The 20,845-nt window shown below is 42.9% G+C and overlaps 1 protein-coding gene across 6 annotated transcripts in view; it reads right to left on the bottom strand.

The window, feature by feature from the left end:
- DENND5B (DENN domain containing 5B) overlaps window positions 1–15,600 on the bottom strand; it is a 97,387-nt gene extending 81,787 nt beyond the window's left edge. For 2 of the 6 annotated variants that reach the window (XM_081211989.1, XM_081211988.1), the window contains exon 1: window positions 15,197–15,600. In XM_081211989.1, coding sequence (XP_081068115.1) covers window positions 15,197–15,317 — 121 coding nt within the window. In that variant the 5' untranslated portion in view covers window positions 15,318–15,600. The remainder of the gene's footprint in view (window positions 1–15,196) is intronic. The other 4 variants (XM_081211990.1, XM_081211991.1, XM_081211993.1 and 1 more) reach the window with 2 other exon arrangements.
- Between the last annotated feature and the right edge of the window lie 5,245 nt (window positions 15,601–20,845).

Genomic DNA, 20,845 nt, shown 5'->3' on the forward strand with positions numbered 1-20,845 from the left:
GGGACTACAATTCCCATCATCCCTAGCTAACAGGACCAGTGGTCAGGGATGATGGGAATTGTAGTCCCAAACATCTGGAGGGCCAGAGTTTGCCTATGCCTGCTCTAATGCAACCAACCTGCCAACCAACAGAAAGGGATGATGGAAATTATAGTGCAACCACATCTGGGGAACAAATATTGAAGAACACCATATGAAGGCAAACAATACGACTTACACATTGCAGAGTAATGCAAGCAGAAAGATACGGTAAATTTCTGCCCAGATTATATCACCGGGTTTAGTTCTAAAGCCCAGTACAAACAATGCACTTCTCAGTCTCCTAAACATGGTCCTGTACACAAGATCAGCAACTTAAGAAGTGTACCACACATGAGAATCATGAACAGGATATTGCTTCAGAGAGTACTTACAGAGAATACACTTACAGGGGAATAATGATGGCACATTGGGACTATCTACCTACTTATTTCATAAAATTTTACACTGCTTTATTGTAAAAGACCTCAAATTTACCATTTACTCCTGGGGACTTACATCTGAGTAAACATGCATAAAACTGTTGTAAAAGTGTACATTCAAAATCCTTTCAGCTATGCAACTGCGCGGATTCTGAAACAAACCTAGTTGCACGATTGCATCCCTAAGTCACATCTATTAAATAAATAATAATGTAATATTTGAAATATAGGAAAGATTACCAATTACTGCCACTTCCTGTGAACTCCTGAAATACTGTGGGCAGCATCCTATTAGGCAATGAAGTGCTACTATGAATATTCATAATGTAGTGAAAATGAGACAAAAGACCTGGCAACCTCCAAAAAGACTTCTCCTTCGGGGAGGCGGGGTGGGGGGGTGGGGAAATCAGAAGGACACATTTCTCCTTCCCCATCTGTTTCAAACACTTTTTTCTTATTAAAAAAACAGCTCCCTGTTGCATTAGTTCTGATGTGGTCTTGAATCTACCAAGAATACACAAAACATTACAAAGACATTTGTTCCTCCTGGAGGGCACAACAGTCGAATTAATCAGGGCACTACATTTTTTGCGGTCATGGTGAGGACAACCTCTCTCACAAGCATTGCACCTGCTGTTAAGGGCAGAGCAAGAGACTGAGCTGGCTTTATGTATTTGTACGCCCAAGACATCTGTCCTGAAAAGGTTACTTCCATGCTTAAGAGCATGTCAGCCAGGATTCCCCACATTCAAAAGAAACGGGTGGGGGAAATACACATCCCGTCCCCAAACTGAATCTTTAAAGGAATGGCAATTATACTCCAAGTTTGTTTTTATTTATTTTTTAAATCAGTTTCTTTTGGAGATAAACACTGTCCCTGGGTCGCCCCTGGATGGCTTTAAAACAAAACATGCTAAAAATGCAATGTCATTTGATTAAAAACCAACTAATAAAGGCAGCAATATATATTACCAAGGAAGCATAACACATCCTAGATTTAGTACAATTTAAAAGCCTGGATAAACAACAAAAAAGTCTTTATTAGGCACCAAAAAGGCCACAGAGAAGTCAAGGAAATTCTCTCCAGTTAGGCCCCATCTGCACTATACATTTAAAGCAGCATCATACCTCTTTGTATGGGGTGTTAAGGGATGGGTAGTATCTCTGGTGGGGGACATGTCATGCTCCTTCTGGGGTAGTTTGTCCACCTTTGGTCCGCACCCTGCACTCAGCTCTCACCTGTGGCTCCTATAAGCAGCACACACCCCAGGAAAGGCTTCAAATGGCCTGGGTAGCTGATTGGTCTGACACACTTGGTGAGTTAGGGACTTCCTATGCATGCAAAGACAAGCTCCAGCAGAATGAGTGGACAAGACCAATCGTGAGTCCAATGGTCAAGAAGGTGGTTTCTGCACAGGCTGCACAGGTAGAAGAAGTGAGGGGCAGATGGGGCTCAACAACCTGGGAAGGCAGCCCATCAAGGAGAAGCGAAACTCTGATCCTAAACCTCTGCTGCCTTGCAGGATACCATTTGGGAGATGAAAAGGCGAAGGAGTAAACCCTACACAAATCCGAAGTGGAGTCCCTGAGATGGTTGGATGGTGTCTTGTACCCCTTCCTTCTGGAAACTCCTGCAGCCACGCTGGTGCCAAAGATATTGCCGTTTTCCTTTGGACCACATCAGTGATGCCGAGAGGGGGGTCTTGTCATATGACCTCCATACTCACTGCCCAGGCTTGTGCCCCAGGGAGCTCATTTTGGTGCTGCTAAGGAGAAGTTTGATTTCACCCCTGGAGGTGCACTCCATTATCTCTTGAGACAAATGGATGCCAACAACTGCCACTTTCAACATTCAGGACTTCCCCCAATGAGTCCTGGAACTGTAGCTTGGGAAGAAGGATGGACTGTTAAGCCACTCTGGAAACTGTAGCTCTGTGAGGGGAGTAGGGGACTCCAAACAACTCTCATGACCCTTAACAAGCTGGGGAGGGAAGCCATGGCTATTTAAAGTGGTATGGTGCTACTTTAACTGTACATTGTACATAGGGCTATAAACAGGCTGTCACTATAGAAAAGCACTAAAGTACGCTTCCTGCCCCCCCCCCCTTGCAGCAGACTATGCACATCATCATAATCACAAGCTAATAAGTAGTTTTGCTTGTGTTGCCATAAAGTGGTAATTATGCCTTTTACAAGGCACTGGAGTCTCACCCAGGCAGATAGAGACACACAGTAGAATGATAGGGGGAAGGGAGCCTGGTCTCTTATGGATAATGCCATTTACTTATCATTGTATTTGTTTCAGCAATATTAATAAGCTACTTCTAATGTCTGGAGAAGTGGATGAAAATGTTTTAAGACTTAAACACACCCAAGAGGAAAAAGGCAGGACATTTTAATTCCAATATTCAGACTTTTAATGCCATATAGGTCATGGCTACAAACATGTGCATTTGAAAGGACAGTGTGTTTTTGACATACAATGGATATATTTTGATTTCACTAAGGCTGGTGCAGAGAAACTTTGGCCCTCCAGATGTTGCTGAAATACAACTCCCATCATTCCTAGCCGTTTGCCATCCTTGCTGGGGTTGATGGGAACTGCAGTTCAGCAACAAATGGAGGGCCAAAGGTCCCGCACACCTAAACTAAATCAATTTCAAAACAGAACAGTTGTTTTGCTAACATTTACTTAAACAGCAGGGTATAGCTGTCCTAAAATAATTCCTCCATGTAACAAGAGAGTCAAATGTCCCTTACTGAATGATAACATTCATTGCACAGTGACAGACCTGTGAAAGTCTGGAAAACAAAAAAGGAACCTAAACAAACTCAGATATGTTAGGAAGGTATTTTGAGAACAATCTGATGGAAATCTGTGATTTGTGTCCTTCATCAAGATGAATGGCAATTGTGTAGAAGCTACTAATGTAGTACTTTTGTGGAAATATCAAATGTCTATACCAGGCATAGGCAAACTCGGCCCTCCAGATGTTTTGGGACTACAACTCCCATCATCCATAGCTAACAGGACCAGTTGTCAGGGATGATGGGAGTTGTAGTCCCAAAACATATGGAGGGCTGAGTTTGCCTATGCCTGGTCTACACAGAAACTGAATATTGAGTGTTCTGGATAAACAGTTTCCAAAAAGCAACATAAAAAACAAAAACCCACTATCTGCCAAGTGAACCATTTAAATTGATTTCCATTTATGTTGTTAAATATTTATCTTCAAAAGTCCCAGAAGGAAATCTTCAATCCCTTTTAATATAACTTTTGATCTGCCATCTACACAACCTTTTATTTTAGGCAGAGAGTTACTAAAATTCTATTGAACTCACCCAGATGTTCTTCTAGATGACCACAGATGGGCAACCTGCAGCAACAGGACTGAATGTAGACCTTTGTTCCAATTTCATGGGGGTTATGAGATTTGGGAAGCGGTATTGTTACTTCTGTTGACACTATACTTCTGCTGATGCAGTCTAGGATTGCATTAGGCATTTCAGCCACCACATTGCAGTAGTGACTCATGGTTTGTCTGTGGCTGCACCCACCAAAACTGACAGCTGTGATGAATTAACCCATACAAAGTCTTAAACGGACGGTCTGAGGGATACCAGGCAGGGATTTCACCAGCTAGAATAACAGATGTCAGTCATATTAACTACAGAACTCTCCTTACCCCAACAGGTCAGAGTTTCCCAGGTGACTCCACAAGCCCATACATTTCATTTATTTAGTAAAGACATGTAAAGATTCCAGGTGAGGTCAACTCACAAGTGAGAGAAACCAGTTAAGGTAACAAGTCCCTGCTGACAGATGGTCTCTTCTTCTATCCAGACTTCCATTTCCTGGAAGCTGGATGTTCAAATTGTGTGTTCCAATGGCCTTTAGATGTGCAGCATCTATTTCATCATTGCATAATAATAATTTATCAACAGCAAAGTTCTCACATTCCTAGTGGGCAGGCCTTGCGCTGACTATGAAAGTATCTGTAGATGACCTAAAATGGCACCTGATGACCTAAGATGCAACTGAAACACTTTTGCAACAGGAGCCGTTGTCACCTTAAAATCTCAGTCTTGATAATCCTCAAAAAAATCCAGATAAAGATCGCAACTCCCCTGGCCACCTATTTCTCATCTTCCATCAATACAACATGGTCTCAAGTTTCCCTGTTACGTGAAAAGCCCACAAAAGCTATGAACACACAACTTATGAAAAGCCTAAGAAAAGGGAATTCTACTACCCAAGAATCCCACCATAAATTGGCCAACATGTCACAGCTTGTTATGTTTTGTACAAAAAGGAATCTTTATGATAACTCTCCAGACCCTTTTATAATTGAAACTAGGCTTCTACCTTCCTAAGAATTCTTCTTTCTAAATGACATTTTCCCCTTCCAGCAATATTTCTGTAAAACACGAGCACTGAAAAAAGTTCTATATAGAGACACTATTTCTTCTCCGGAATTTCCAAGAACAAGCATCCTGCCTCAGTGACAAATGAAACTTCAAAAACTCTTTCAAAGCAGGGGCATTTAAACCGAGGTTATCCTTGATGTTTATATTACATAGCAGGAATACTGGCAAGAAAATACCTTTCAAGCTCGCTCTTCAGATATGTCATTGTGTTAACAGGTTCCCGACATTATTAATCGGGGAATTAGTTTGAAGAGAGATTTAAAAGAGCATCAAAAGTGATGTCTTTGGGATGCACAAGAAAAGGAAGATGCCCATTTCAAACTAATCGCCATGTACTTGGTATGCAGAGCAAACACTACTGGGAATAGAACAACTGAACTATGAAAAAATCTTGAAGAAGCAACTCCATATTCCCCCGCCCCAATCACCTGCTTGAAGCGTCAAGGAGAACCTGTTATTGAACAGTGGTAGCAATGTCAATGTGCCCTAGTAAAGTGTTTCCCAGTAACTATAAGCTAGACTCCACCTCCGGTATGGCTGTTAAGGAGCCAGTGTGGTGTAGTGGTTAAGAGCGGTAGACTCGTAATCTGGGGAACTGGGTTCGCATCTCCGCTCCTCCACATGCAGCTGCTGGGTGACCTTGGGCCAGTCACACTTCTCTGAAGTCTCTCAGCCTCACTCACCTCACAGAGTGTTTGTTGTGGGGGAGGAAGGGAAAGGAGAATGTTAGCTGCTTTGAGACTCCTTCGGGTAGTGATAAAGCGGGATATCAAATCCAAACTCTTCTTCTTCTTAAAGCAAATGTATATTGCTGGTCACAGAATCAGAGTCAGAAGGGACTCGGAGGATCATCTAGTTCAATCCTCTGCAATGCTGGACTATGCAGCTGTCGCATACAGGGATCAAACCTGCAACCTTGGTGTTTTCAGCACCACACTCTAATCCAGTGTTTCCCAACCTTGGGTCTCCAGCTGTATTTGGACTACAATTCCCATCATCCCTAACCACTGCCCTTGCTAGCAAGGGGTGATGGGAGTTGTAGTCCAAAATCAGCTGGAGACCCAAGGTTGGGAAAGACTGCAGCCATCCTAACACTTGCAACAACCAACACCGGCAAAGTATCATTTTGTGGCCAGTGCAAAAGAATCCCCTCAAGTGCCTTTACCGAGGTCATTCTAGGTGGTTAACCCTTCGCACATGTCTAACCTCAATTGCAAATTTTAGAAGAAAGCTAAAAAGATAGAAGTTCATTCCATGCCTATTTATGAGCTGAGTCAAGGGATTGAATGGAATTTCAGCAAGGTCATTTTTCCAGATGAAGACAACCCCATGGAACTTTAATGCTTAGGAGATAGACCCGCTAAATTCACTGTGACTTTGACATGGACGCTTTCTTAATATGATCAGACAGGGAGAACTCAGATTTCCCAAGTGTGACATAGATTCCAGTAGCCTTTAGCCAGTCTCTTAAATCTGCGGCTCTCCAACTAGAGTTGAACTCCAACTCCCATCAGCTTCAGCCCACAAGGTTAACAACTCAGGGATCATGGGAGTTACTGAGTCCAACACCATTTGGATAGCCACTGCTTCTCCATCCCTGTTCTATTGGCTTGGAGACCAGACTAGGAACTTCTGTAATATTATGGGAATTCACTGCACTTATTTTAAATAAGCCAGCAAGAGGGAAGGAAGAGAACAGGGATAAGAGAGGAGAGAAAGGAACCTGAAGAGAGCAGCTACACGAAAATTATTCTGTATGTGCTAGTCCACATTTTCAGTCACATGGCTCTGATCATGCGAGTTCATACAAGTCACACATACCAGACTACTAAGGACACCCAGTTTAGAAGGGTATTTGTATAAGTTCACCCTAATTCAGGACAGAACAATTGTCCTGGTGATGACCAAGATGCAGGTAAGAAGAGTTCAATGAAAGCGGTACTGCTACTCCAAATTTTGAACTCAGTTCCAAATTCAGACTCAGAAGGTAAAATGAATTCCTCAAACTAAGAACACAGCAGACTGCAGGTACAGGCATTTCAATCTTAAATTACAACATGTCAAGCGTGAAGAAATGTATTACACTGTCTGATTCTATCAGCATCTTTATTGATTCTGCTGAGAGCTCCAAGAATCAACATCCTATTGATGAAAATGGAACAGCAAGAGGTGCAGTCGTTCCTCCCAGTCTGGTCGTAGCAATTTATAGCTTTCTGAACAAGAGATGCCGCTTTATATGTGGGTCAAGTAATTTTGTTGTAAGACAGCCTGAATAGCAACTGCCTCCAATAAGCGATGCTCTCTGTGCTGACAGCATAAAGTACCACTGACACCATGTTTGTATGACAAGCATCAAGCACAGAAGCAAGCAACTGGGTACCAGACAAATAGCGTCCAGAAACCTGCAATTACTTCAAGGCATCCAAGTTCAATACCCAGCATCTATGGCAGAGTTCCCCATTATGGAACTCTTGTGCCCACAAGGCCCCTGTTCCTCCTTCCCTTAAAAATGACTTCCATCTTGGTTATGAGTTGGCAATGGTGGTTACTTTTTGGTCTCCTGAAAAATTCCTAGAACTTAAGGAGGAAGTTGGAAAAGTGGTGCTCTTTCCCACTTCCTCTTTCAGCTCTAATCCTAAATTTTCCTTCAACCAAACTTCGACTTAAAGGGGCCTGCAACTCAGAATACTGCATTTCTGATATTCAAACAACATACAGTATATATTTGCAAAACAGTTTCCCCCATGCTGTTATGATATTAGCCATCCATTTTCCATCCCCAAAGCATCCATTTCCCATCCCTTCTGGTGACAAGCATAAGCTACCTGGGGAGGGAAACATGTTGCCCACCAGATGTTATGGGACAACAATTCTCACCACCCCAAAAGCATTGGCCATGCTGGTTGGGATTGACAGGAGTCCAGTAACATCTGGAGGGCCACAAGGTCCTAAGAACATAAGGTTGTAAGAACATAAGAACATATGTTCAGGTCTCCACCTCTGAGCAACCTGTAGGTCATTTTTTGAAAATCATTAAGTGATAACCAAGGCAAAGCATTGTTGCTAGTTAATACATCAAAGGACTCACAGTAACACGTACACGAAAAGTGCAGAAAAAAGAACACAAAGCACATAATCGAGATTATCTCCCACCAGAAGATACTATGCATCTGGAAAGGCATATAAAGTGAGGAACAGGGGCGATCTTCCAGGAGACTGCAGCTAGAGATGTCCCTCAACTAAAAAAATTAGTTGGCAACCAGGTCGAAAGATATATGCATCATTTGGAGAGAGTACCACTTTAAAAATAAATTAAGCACAACGAAAAGGGGTGCTTCATTAACAAGTTCCCACCTTGCCTCCCACATTTCAAAAAAATGAGTCAAAAGCATCTGTCCAAGAAGTGCTCTACAATAGTTGTCTACTAATAAGGCTCTGGTGCTCTATCATACATAGCATATACTGAGTTCATATCTAGTGGCACCAGGGACACCTTTTGGATTGGGGAAAGGTTTCTGGAAAACATCTGCCCTCCACCCCCATCTCTGAGTTCTAAAGACATACTTTTCTTGAACGGTCTTTGGGGGTGAAAATGCAAGGTCGACAATTCAGTTAGAATGGTTGGACCATGCACCCAATGCTAGTTTTAGCCTGTTTTAGCCTGTGGTTATTTGGTCTTATTGTAATTAGATACAATAGTTATTGTATTTTAATCATTTTTTATAGATGTATCTTAGCTATTGCAGAGTTTTGTCAGACGATGGTTCTGAAAAGCAGCATATAAGCCTTTTAAATAAAAGAAGCAAGGCATTAATTATAAAATGTGTTCAGTCTTTAAAATGCTGCAAGACTTTGTCCCTCCTCACACCTTGCAAGCATTGCAATAAATTAACAATCACTCAGCAATCTATCCAAGGGTTGGCAACTGCCAAAGGCTCCTCCTCCTCTGCCCTTGGACATAAAAAAAAGTGGTGTGGAGGGGTGTAAAATATGCTACGCGAAAGCCATGCCATATGTTGGAAGGAACAGAAGCAGTTCCATTGTTTTCTGTACAGTATTTATTTTAGGTAAGCTGTTTGGGGGATCCTTCTGGATCCAGAGGCAGTAGGGAAGTCAGATAAATAATCACATTTGACACTTGAACCATAAGGATGCAGTATTTTCATTCTCGTTACTTCCTTTGCTCTCCCCCCCCCCCCCGCCATTTATACTCCCGGGTCCTGCAGCCCAGAAGTCCACAGTCCACTTAATGCATCTGATGATGCAAGCTGCAGACTACAAAAGCTCATGTCACAGTAAATCATTTTAAGATTGGCTCAGTGAAGAGGCTGAAGGAACATGATGCAATTCTACTGCTGAAGTTAAGCTAACTGACCCTGGATGGGAAATCAACAGAAAATTGAATAAAGTTATTTGAAGAATACATGGGTGCACAACTATTATCACTAAAGTTTCTAGAACAGTTTTTTAATTTTATTTTTATTTTTGCCAGCACAGACTGACACTATAATCTTTTGCAATTCTTTCTTCAGGTTTCAAACCATATGTCAGGAGAAAGGACTACAGCTCAGTGGGAGAATATATACTTTCCATGCTTAAATTTCCAATTCTAATCCCCTATTGAAATATTCTCAGGTATTCTTCCTGGTATCAGGGAAGAAAGAGACCCCAGTGGGAATACCCAACTAGCCAACAGGTCCAATGGTATGAGATGATCGGAACTGTAATCCAACAATATTTGGAAGGCACCATGCTGTCTGCCTCTCATAGATGCTCCAGTGATTCAGCTTTGTAGGTTCATAAAACATTAACTGCAAAATGGACCTTGGATTTCTTATTCAAAAAAGGCGTTCCGTTTCATCCAAAAGTTAAGTGCTAATTTCTGTTTACCCATATACAAATGACAATGCTAGAAGAACATGAACTTCCATTCACTGCCTCAGTCATGGAGGGCAGAGGTCACCTGGTTCAAGATGACGCTGGAATGCTGACTCACTTTGCCTGTCAGCAACTGAAGTGTCAAAGCACGACTCCTTTCCAAGCACGTTATAACACAGTCCCCCAAAGTTATGCAAGGTCTAGTAGAATTAGAGCAAGATTTTCGTTTCATCTGGCCAACAAAAATAGATTAAAATAGATCTGTTTTAATCTTCTAACCCCCCTAAGTCCCCATATCCTGCTTTGAGAATAACCCTTTGGTGTTTTTTAATTGTCTCACTGTTGTTTTATTTATTATCTAGAATAGCCGCCATCACCAGAAAGGATGTAAATGATAAATGAGGCCAATCCTATGCTCGGGGGCAGGGGGGCAGGCAGCTGAGAGTCTATAGGATTCAGCAGAAGGGCCACCAGAGGGACCCTGGCACAAAGCACAGCTCTCTGCCACAGTCCCACCATCCATGATCTGCAGGCGGTGAAGGCCCGAATCCAGACCCAGCTTCCTCTTCCCCAAGCATGATGCCAAACATGCCCTGGAACTATGCCAACCACTGCAGCTGAATTAACAATGAAAGGGTAGGGAAGAGAAGACTCCACCTCCCACCCTGGCCACCAGTAGCTCTCAGGGATTTGGATGTGGCAGTTGTTCCAAGGACTCACTCACTCATTCCCAGATGGAACCTTGTGCTCATCAGTAGCTGAAATAACTACCTATTCTTGTTTATACTGTCTTCCCTTCCCTTCCCTTCCCTTCCTTCTCCTTCACTGCCTCCCATGTCAGATTCTGCTCTGCAAGCCCTCTCATGTAGGAACCTGTCCATTAGGGCTTGCAAAGCACTGTGCACATTGAGGAAGATATGCAATAAAGAAAACATTAATATGGACACTTCTTTTGGAAGCTAGTTCTCAATATTTCCCTTTTTAATCCCCCATTACACAATAATAAATCAAAAATAGCTTGCAAATACAAACAAACCCAAGTGTGCCCTTGAATCTCAACCCCGCCAATTAAATTTGCCAGGCCAATTAATCAACTAGAGCTTTATTATTTATTCATCCATTCATTCTGAAATTGACATCCTGCCAGCCAGCTAGGAATGGCTCTCATGGTGGCCATCAATACATTAAAAGCATTTATAGCTAAACAATATTTTTAAAACTGTACTTTTAAGCAAACAGCAAGCTCGTCTAGAGCTTCCTTGAAAGGCAACCATTTAGTTGATTAATCTACCAATTAAGTCAATTAAAGCTTGCAGACCAGTTGTAAGCAACTGATGTTTTGGTGGGAGGACCAAGAACATGAATACATGAAGTTGTCTCATACAGGGTCAAACCACTGGTCAAGGCAGCCTCATTCTTCCCATTCTGACTAATGGGAGATTCCCCAAAATTCTCGGGGCTCAAGAGAAGTTTTTTCTTGTTCTCACTTAATTAACCAACCACACACTTTATTAACTAACTGTGCAATCCTGTACACGTCTACTAAGGTGTCAGTCCTATTGAGTACAATGGAGCTTACTGCCAGGTTAAGTGGGCAAATGATGGAAAGAAATCTTGAGCAGCAGTCAGACACACAAACCATTCACTGAACTTCAAAAGCAGCTGGTGATAGAATCGTGGCCTTTGACTTGACTTCAGAAGGCCGACTATTATAAAGTTTTGGAATGTAATGAACTTAATAACATCTGTACACATTCTGCAAAACTGTAATATCCAACTTGATAAGCCAACCTGGCAAAGACAATCAGCAAGGAGGAGGTGAAATCTAACAGCATCTTTACTACTCATCAGTTTGAAAGCAAGTTAGCGTATAAAAGGTACTTTTAGACCAATGGTTCTCCAACTTAGATACCTGCTGTGCTTCTTTGCATTTAGCCTTCAGGATACTGCAAATCTTCTTTTGCAGTTCAGGAAACAGCAACAAGACTATTCACACTTACAAGCAGTGAGAACTTCCTAATCAACACCACCATGTAAATGCCCCTATTTTCAGAAAGAGGAATTGGAAATTACTCTAGTTAAAACTCCCAAAGGTCATACTATGCAAATCAACCCTGGTGCACCTTCAATGCTAGAGGAACCAGCAGGGTTCTATTTCAGAAACAAGCATGTATGTAAACGGAAGCCCTATTTGAGATTGAGACCAACACACACATTCAGGCTCCAGGTGGGAAACCAAAACCTTATTACAATAGCTTCGATTCCGTCACAGATGTATACATTACATTAGATCATTTCATCACTTAAATGGGAATCAAGTTACTAAAAGTTACAACGTGCAACGTATACAAAATGGCAATGTCAAATCAATTGTAAAGTTCGAAAACTGTATAGAAACAATTTGCTAATTACTGCTTTAAAAAAAAAAAAACAACTCAATGAGACTTCAAGTACATAACCCAGATTCAGCTCCAGCAGTGCTTTAAAAGCAAAGTTACATGCAACTTTTGGTAATTGCACCAAAACACAAAGAACTTCTAACTTTTTCTAATGAAGACTATGGGGAAGCAATTTCTGTGCTGCTACATTAACACAATCACCCCTTATCCCATATCAAATCCAACTGAATGCTATGAAGACAGGTGAAATCTATATTCAGGTAAGGATTCCTGTTTATGCACGGATCCTCTCAACAGAATCAGGGGCTACATGTTACAAGATTATGGCCCTAATCATTTGATTGCTTACCAGGTATTAGTACTCTGAAACTATCCCGTTTCAAGTCAAAAATGTCATCCACACAGCAAGTGTACAATTAAGACTTTAAACGAAAACTCGCCACCAGCTCACTCAATAAGTGGCAAATTAGTTTTTTTAAAGAGCATGCAAAGGATTTAAATGAAGATGATCTCAACTTCAAACAAAAGCTGAAAAATTCTTTATATCCATTGCTTTTGAAAATTTAAGAACAGTCCACCATCATGAGTCAGGCTAGTCAAGACAAATATCATAAAAAGCATTTCAGAATTTCCTTGTGTCAAGTTAATAACCCTGAATTAAGGCAAGTACAGAGAAGAAGCTATTTTCATTCCAAAAACTTTATTAAAATTATTAAATTCGGCTTCAGAATTGGCCACAATGTTCATGCAAAAGGTAAGCAGGTAAATAGCTCAAGAGTGGGGAGACCTGTTTACTTCTAGAGGCTGCTGGACTACAACTCCCATCATTCCTGACCACTGGCCATGCTGGCTGGGGCTGATGGGAGTTGGAGTCCAACAATACCTGGAGGACCACAGATTCTCTATACCTAAATTACCACTTTAGCAACAATAGTCAGCTACTTTTATTTCACATACAAATGGATCCCGATTAAGTTTGAATACAGCTCTCCCTTTTTCTTTATTGGCTAGTTGTCATACTGCAGAATCTGGTGAGTTTTCTGAACGAGATGCACAATTTAATTTTAACCTACTTTATTTTCAGAGATGCAAGTGCCATGTATCAAGCACAGGTTGCTTTTAAAAGGTGTCTTTGTAGTTACTTACAACCCCCTTTCTATATTTTGAAATACTTTCTCTTACTTCCACAGCTAGCTATGCGGAGAAAAGCCTCTGGCATCTCTCCAGCTTTAAACCAGTTACAATTTATTTTTGACAAATCCTATTGAAATCACTCAATCATATGAGCAGTATTTTTAGCAGAATGCAACAAACACTTTCAGGATTAGGGATGATGGAGAGACTCACTTTTATAATCATTCTCAAGCAAACTATTCGAACTAAAAGGACAATATACCCAGATATCTGATGGGGGGGGAGAGACTGGTCTGCTGTCTGTAAGCATTTGGATAGATAAAAATATAGGGGGGCTTTGTCAAATTGGCAGCTAATGCAAAATAATGATTTTGACTAGGAACTATTGATTTCACTGGATTGTAGGATGACAGCCTATGGGGGGGGGGAGTGGATTTTTCACTAGACGCCTCTTAAACACATTTCCTCACCGGAATTTTCTAGATTAAGCTTGTGTACACAGCCGTGTCTCTTAACTTTTGTAGGTTGCCTGATACAATGACTAGCACAGAATGAGTAATATTAGCAGTGATGAACCTCAGCATGGGCCCAAACAATATCACAAGCTTACCTGCAATTTGTAATGCATAATTCACACTGTTATGTAAAGAACTAGTGTGGTGTAATGGTTAAAGAGTTGGGACTAAGGCCTGGGAGACCAGGGTTCAAACACATTGAGTTCCTTGGATAAAAGGTGGGATTAAAATGTAACAAAACGTATAAATAAATACCTCTTACTGCCCTTCCAATAATAATAATAATAATATATTTTAAAGAAACCTAAAGCTATGGTACAAAAAAACAAAACAAAACAAAACATCTTAAGGTATGTTTTTCCATTTGTAACTATCTAGCCAGCCAAAATACAAAACTGAAATATTAATTAGCATCATTCTGTCTGCTGGCAACAAGGAGTTTTAATTTGGCTATCTAATACCAGCGCAGTGTGGCTTAAAGCAACCCTTTCGCAACCCTCCAGAGAACAGAAGAAAGCACTGCAGTCTCCCAAAGTAGTTACAAAGGTAGCTTTCCCTGCTCTTTGGACCCAAGATAGCGGTCATTCGAAGGGGAGGCGATTGCAACATTCAAGACCTTCGCAAGCGCATATTATCTAAGGCCTGGTGGCAGCACAGGGCACTGGGGGGGGGGGGACCGGGAATAAAGCCTGAGCCGCGAGGAGGAGGACTGCACTGAAACGTGGGTCCTCCTGGCAGTGACATAACCGAACCTGGCCACTGCAGTCTGGAAGCATCACGATTTTGGGAAGCGGGTGGAGGACGAAGAAGAAGAAAGGGGCAGGGAGAGCCAGGCTGGCTACTCAGATCTGGAGATCCGTGCATGGAAAAGCAATGCGGAAGGCGCTTGTGGAAAGGAGCACCATTGGGGTGTTTGGAGGAGGGCTCCTCCTGATCTGTTACGGGAGCGGGCGAGGGAAATAAAAACAAAAAGGGCGCTGCGAACACAATAAGTAAAGTCTCCAGCAATGGAGCCTCGGGCGGCATGTGCGCGGGGCCTGGCCGGCGCAATGTCGCCGCGCAGAGCGCAGACCCCCGCGCTCCAACCCGGGCGCAGATGGAGACGGCGCGCACGCGGCCACCGAGTCGTCTTTTGCTCTCTCCGCCGGGGTGGGCGCAGCGCAAGCGGAGCAGCAGCCCTATCCTCAGGAGCAGCGCACAGCCATTGGAGGGGAGGGGATGCGAGCAGGCTCCGTGGGGAGGCGCTAGGGAGAGAGGGAGCAAGGCAGCGGCGGACCGGGGCCGAGCAGGGGCTGTGTGCCTCGCAAGGAGAAACGGGGACAGGATCAGACCCTCCCTCCCCCAGCCCCCGTCTTTGTCTCCCTTTCCCTCCTCGGCTTACCCGCCAGCTCGTCCGGCTCCAGCCCGCTGTCGGCATCGATCCCGCACAGCACGAAGTAGTGCGCAAAGCGGCAGGGCGCCGAGCCCGAGCCGGGCCCGGGGGGCACCGCGCTGCCGCTCATCCCTCCGCCGGCGTCCGCGATCTCTCTCGGGCAGGATCCCAAGCAGCAGGGGCAGCGCCGCTAACGCATCAGCACCAGCAGCCGCGCTCCTTCCATGGCGCAAGTCCGCCCGGGTGGCGGCCTCCTTCGCCGAGGGGCGCACGGCCGAGCGGGAGGAAGACGAGAACGCGTCGCCGGCGGTAGTGGCAACAGCAGTGGCAGCGGCGCCCCTCGGTCAGCTGAGGCTGCAGCCGGCGCTCGAGCCCCGCTAGGCACCGTCCCGCCGTCGCCTCTGCCGCCTCCCCCTGCCGGTCAGACGCTAAGCCGCGCCGCGGGAGGGAGAAGGAGCGCACCGGCCCGCTTCCGCCCCGCCTCCTCGGCGGGACATTTAAACCACGCTTGGCGCACGAAGCGAGGCTCGGCAACCCAAGGCCGGGATTGGTTTGGTTCTCAGCCGCCTCCCGAAACGCGTGAAATTTTGCTTGACGGACCACCTGAATTCTTTTCCTGCCTGTTGTAGCAATTGCAATGCGCTGTGCTAGATGCTGTAAGGTTTTTAATTGTATTTTTAGTGCCCCTCCTGATTCTCTTCTTGTTGCATTACCATTTGAATCCCATAGAATACAAGGTATAAGAAGGAATCGGAATACAATTTAAAATCATGAAGAATATTAACTACAGGCTTGTCATGGATCATCTGAGTGAAGCAAATACTGTATGCACAAGGAAGAGGTGAAGATGCACCGAGCTAACAAAACAAGAGTGGTCAAGAAGCCAAAGCAGAGAAAATGACTCCTGCTAAGCTGACCAGAAGCAGGGCAGATCCAGAAGGCCGGCAGGATGGCTCCTTCCCCACATATCTGTCCACCAAAAGTGGCAAGTGAAGCTCAGACAAATGCAGAGACATGAGAGAGAGGCAGGCAGGCAAGATAAAAAGGCTGGAATGGATCTGCAGCTTTTGCCTGCAGAAAACTGCCCCCCATGGATCCATTCCAGCCTTTTTTTCTGCCTGCAGCTCACTTGATCCCCTTCAATAAATATATAAAATTAGAGTATGTTTGGACACACTTGGCACACACCCCTGAGCACACCTGGTACAACCCAAAGGGTTGTTTAGGTGCAACATGATTTTAACGATGATCACACTTAGGAATAAAAAACTAAGGGTTTTGCATTCCAAAATAACCTTGGGTTACTCCCAATTACATTTCTGTACATCCTAGTACAAGAGTCAGAAACCTTTTTCAGCCTGAAGGCCACATTCCCTTCTAGATGTTGGAAGATGTTTGGTGATACCACAGGAAAAGGCACCGTTTCTTAATTCTAAGAGCATTATTTGGCTTGCTAAAGATTTTTAATCATGCTACTTAAGTAACCTTAGCAATGCCAGAATATCTCTGCTTTCTATGGCCAATCTTTTGTCTTGATTTGATCACTTAATCTCAGCAATTATCAAGTTAAGTCATTTGATCAAATCAAGACAAAATATTTGTTTTCATACTGCATATTTTAATCAACTTACCAGTGCCAGGTTGTCTATGCTGTCTTCTTTTTTGCAAATGGTTCCCTGCCCTACTGTTAATACAATCATCTCAGCATTTGTTACCCATTTAGAAGGTTACTGTAAAATATTAAAGACACACCTATTCAACATATATAAATTTAAGCTTTAATTATCACTGACGGTAACTTTTGTATCCCATTGCCATTCAAATCCCACCTTACAATTTTCCCTTTATATGCCTGGCTGCTAAGATTTCACATAATGCATCTGATGAAGTGAGGTTGAATTTGTTAGTCTCTTAAAGCACTGCAAGGCTCTTTGCTAGTTTTTACTTTGCTCTGTAAGCCCTCTTGCAATAGGGCTGCCATTGAGGTCAGGGAAGAATGCACCTCCTCATACTGGATTGGTTGGTAGTCTGTTCTGTGGCTGTGTGTGGCAGTTCCCCTCCTATTTGTAGTCTGATGTATTTATAGGACTCCTTTAAGGGCTATCACAAGTTGCTGAACATCTACACCCTTGTTGTTGCCTACAGCTGTGTGAATTAGATTCTCTGCTATGTATTAATTCACAGTTTAGGACTAAATGCATGCAAGCTGAGAGCAGTCTCTGGGAACTGGCTCATGGGCACATGTGTTCTGTTAAGTTGTAGGTGAACATATCAGACGAAACAGTGATTCTTCAAACAGCTCTTGTTTATTCACAGGCCAGAACAGAACTGAACTGAAGGGTTCAGCCAGCCTGCTTATACAGAGCTCCACTACAATGGAACAGTAACCACTTTCTGTAACTATCCAATCACCGAATGTCACTTTCAATCCCTTATTTGCATATGTAGACCTGAGTGAAAACTATCTAGAGTATCCCCCTGCTGGCCCAGGGTGAGAACTTCAGTACATAACATGTTCCAAAACTGAAAAGAGAATGGTGAACATGGAAGAGGGAAACAGGTCTGGTGTGTGGTCGGGAAGACCTTGGGCATGTCAAATATGGGAGTGGAGCTTTGAACACAACCTCAAGCTACATTTAATGGCAAAACACATATTTGAATGTCTAAAAGGAGCACACCTAGAAAACACCTCTGTCTGAGACATAAGAAGAGCTTTACTAGATCAGGAAAAGGGTTCATATAATCCAACATATTGGCCTTATGGTGGCCAACCAGATGCCTATGGAAAGCCCATAAGCAGAAGCTGGATTCAACAACAAGTAGGAGGGGGGAGAAGAGGGAGGGGGAAGAGGGGGGAAAGAGAGAGAGAGAAACAAGTAGGAGCAGTGGAGTTAAAGATGCTGGGGAGCAGCTGCGAGACCAGGCAGACAGGTCCTGAATTAGATTGACTTTTCATTTGATTCTGTCTGAATTTACTTCCAGGTGTAAAAAAAAAAGTAAACCCACTTAAGGAGAAGTGAGCACTACAGTATTGAACATATTGGGACTTACATTTGAATCAACATGCATAGGATTAGGCTAAAATCCAATGCACACTTATCTAACAGTGATAATGTTGAATTTAATTCTAAGTAAACCTCAGGTGTGCACTGAATGGCTCAATCAATTCTAAGTAAACCACTGGCTCAATCATTTGCACACTTAGGTTGGCCTGTTGCCTTACTTAAGTGGGTTGTATTTTGAATAAATATGCAAAGTTCTCTTAGCTGTGTTAGTCACACGGCTCTTTGCATCCTGGCCCCTCTGAACAAGCAAAGTTAAGCAGGGCCTCTTGTCTGAATATAGTCACCATCTTTACAGGTATTTCAGATTGCAACATAACTAGAGTTGGGTGTTCTTCATAGCAAGAGAGGAAGTATTTCATTTTTAAATATGAATTTTTATCAGCAAGAAAGTTGCCCCTGAAAAAAAAGTTTATTTCCAAGGGTTTGGGGCAGTGGCAGAGGAAAGGGAGTGGGGGGGGTGCGGGCCATCCCAGGTGTCATCCCCTGGGGTGTGTGACAAAATGAGGTTTTTTTTTTTAATTTGGACTCATGAAACTTTTTAGGAGTGACGTGGTAGCTTAGGCGACTGCAGGTTCTGCGCTGCCTAAAACGGCAGCGTGGGACCTGCGTCTGCCTACTGCCTCTCCCTCAGCCGCCCTACAGCTGAGGGGGAGGCGGCGGAGAGACTCCAAGCATCGTTGGAGAGGCTCACCCCCATGGGTAGCTTGCCCTGCCCCCGCACCAGGCACCCAAGCTACACCACTGGTTTGGGGTATTTTCAGATTCACAAAGAACAGCATCAGAGGCTCTTGCACCTTTGTCAGGTATCAGGCACTCAGCCTTTCCTGTAACGGCACTGCCATCTTTCCCTGCTTAAAAAAGCCCTATCTATTTTGCACTGTTTTATGCTGTCACTTTTGGTTTTAATGTTGCTGATGAATATGAAGCTGCTTTATATCAGGACATCCTATTGTCTATTTAGCTCAGCATTGTTTGCTCCAGCTGGAAGTTGCTGCCAAAGTTTCTACAGAGATGTTTCCCACCATCTTTCCTATGCAAAGGGTGTATTCTTTCATGGTGCTTTAACCATGCTGAAGGAAGAGAGCAGGGGCTTGGCTGGAGACTGATGTATTTTAAAGTCTGTGTCATTCTTGCCATAATTGCAATATACTGTATATATTTTTCTTCTGAAAATAATAATAATAATAATAATAATAATAATAATAATAATAATAATAATAATAATGGGGTATAGATAATTTTGCAAACAGGAAAGGGAATGTGCTCAGTTAACTAGCACACACAAAAATGCATGTTTACTTTGGAGCAAGTTACACTATGTCCAAAGCGGTTTGTTTCCCATCACATCTGTTTAGAATTGCAGCCTAGTTTTGGGATTGCACCTCTGGAACTAGAAAATAATAGCATAGCTACTTACTGCTCAACTCTATTTTGGCAGCATCATCTTTTGTATTATAAATTAACATCCACTCCTGGATTAACCTTTTGCCTGCAGTAATTATCAGCTCCATTCAAACACTCATCTTTGATTCATGGCCAGTTCTTGGACAGATGGAATAAGAAGGTTCAGCTATAGAGACATTTTTTAACCCAATTAATTGCCTTTTTTTATTGCAATGACTTATTTCCCCCTTTGAATTTTCAGTTCTAGCTTCCTGCATTAATAATAGCATTTTTCCTTAATCTCCTCTGAAGCCTTTACCTTTCAGAAGCTGCCAGCCTAAATTGGGTCAACAGCTGACACGTATATTAAAGTCTTTTTGGTTTTGCCATAAAGGATCAGATCATTTGTCAATCAAGCCCTATCTCATGCACCCTAGAAATAGTTTTTTTAAAAACCCATTTTTAATTGTAGTGCCATACAACTGGGAGTAAATCTTTCTATGTTCACCAAGGCTTACTCACTGATAAATTCTGAAAGCAATTCTAAATTTACTTATTTGTTAGTTTCCCAGTTATGAGGACCCTGTCCTTTGTTGTCAGCCAAGAACAAATATATCTGACAAGTCAAGACTGCCCCACCCCTTAATCTTGAAGATTAAAGTTGTACCCAAGCAATTCACTTTATATTTGACCCTATAAACCAAGGAGAGCACCCAAGGTGGCTGACACCCAACTCTTAAGGAGCAAAACTTTTGCCTGCAGCCGCAATGCTTAATTTGGTTGAAATGTAGAAGGCATGCTAATGATAGGACTAATGCAAGCTTCTCTAGAAGCCTATGCTGAAAAACTGCTAAATGTAGCCAATTTGAATTCGTTTTAGCCACAACACAAAATCAGTACAAAATACGTTATGAAAGCAGTTGTGTTTGGTCACATCCATACAATACATTTAACACACATGGTTTCCCCCAAAGAATCCTGGGAACTGCAGTTTGCCCCTCACACAGATACAATTGCCAGCACACTTAGCAAACTACAGTTCCCAAGATTCTTGTGGGGGAGTGACCCATGCACTTTTAATGTGTATGGTGTAGACATGACCTTAGTTGTAGAGCTTTAAACGATGCGCAGCTGGATGCATAAACCAGCCACCTTTGACACTGTGATGCTGGAAAAAATGGAAATTTAAATAGCCGTTACCAAAGTTCAA

The sequence above is a fragment of the Podarcis bocagei genome, assembly GCF_964188305.1.
Source record: "Podarcis bocagei genome assembly, chromosome: 10".
Classification (NCBI taxonomy): Eukaryota; Metazoa; Chordata; class Lepidosauria; order Squamata; family Lacertidae; genus Podarcis; species Podarcis bocagei.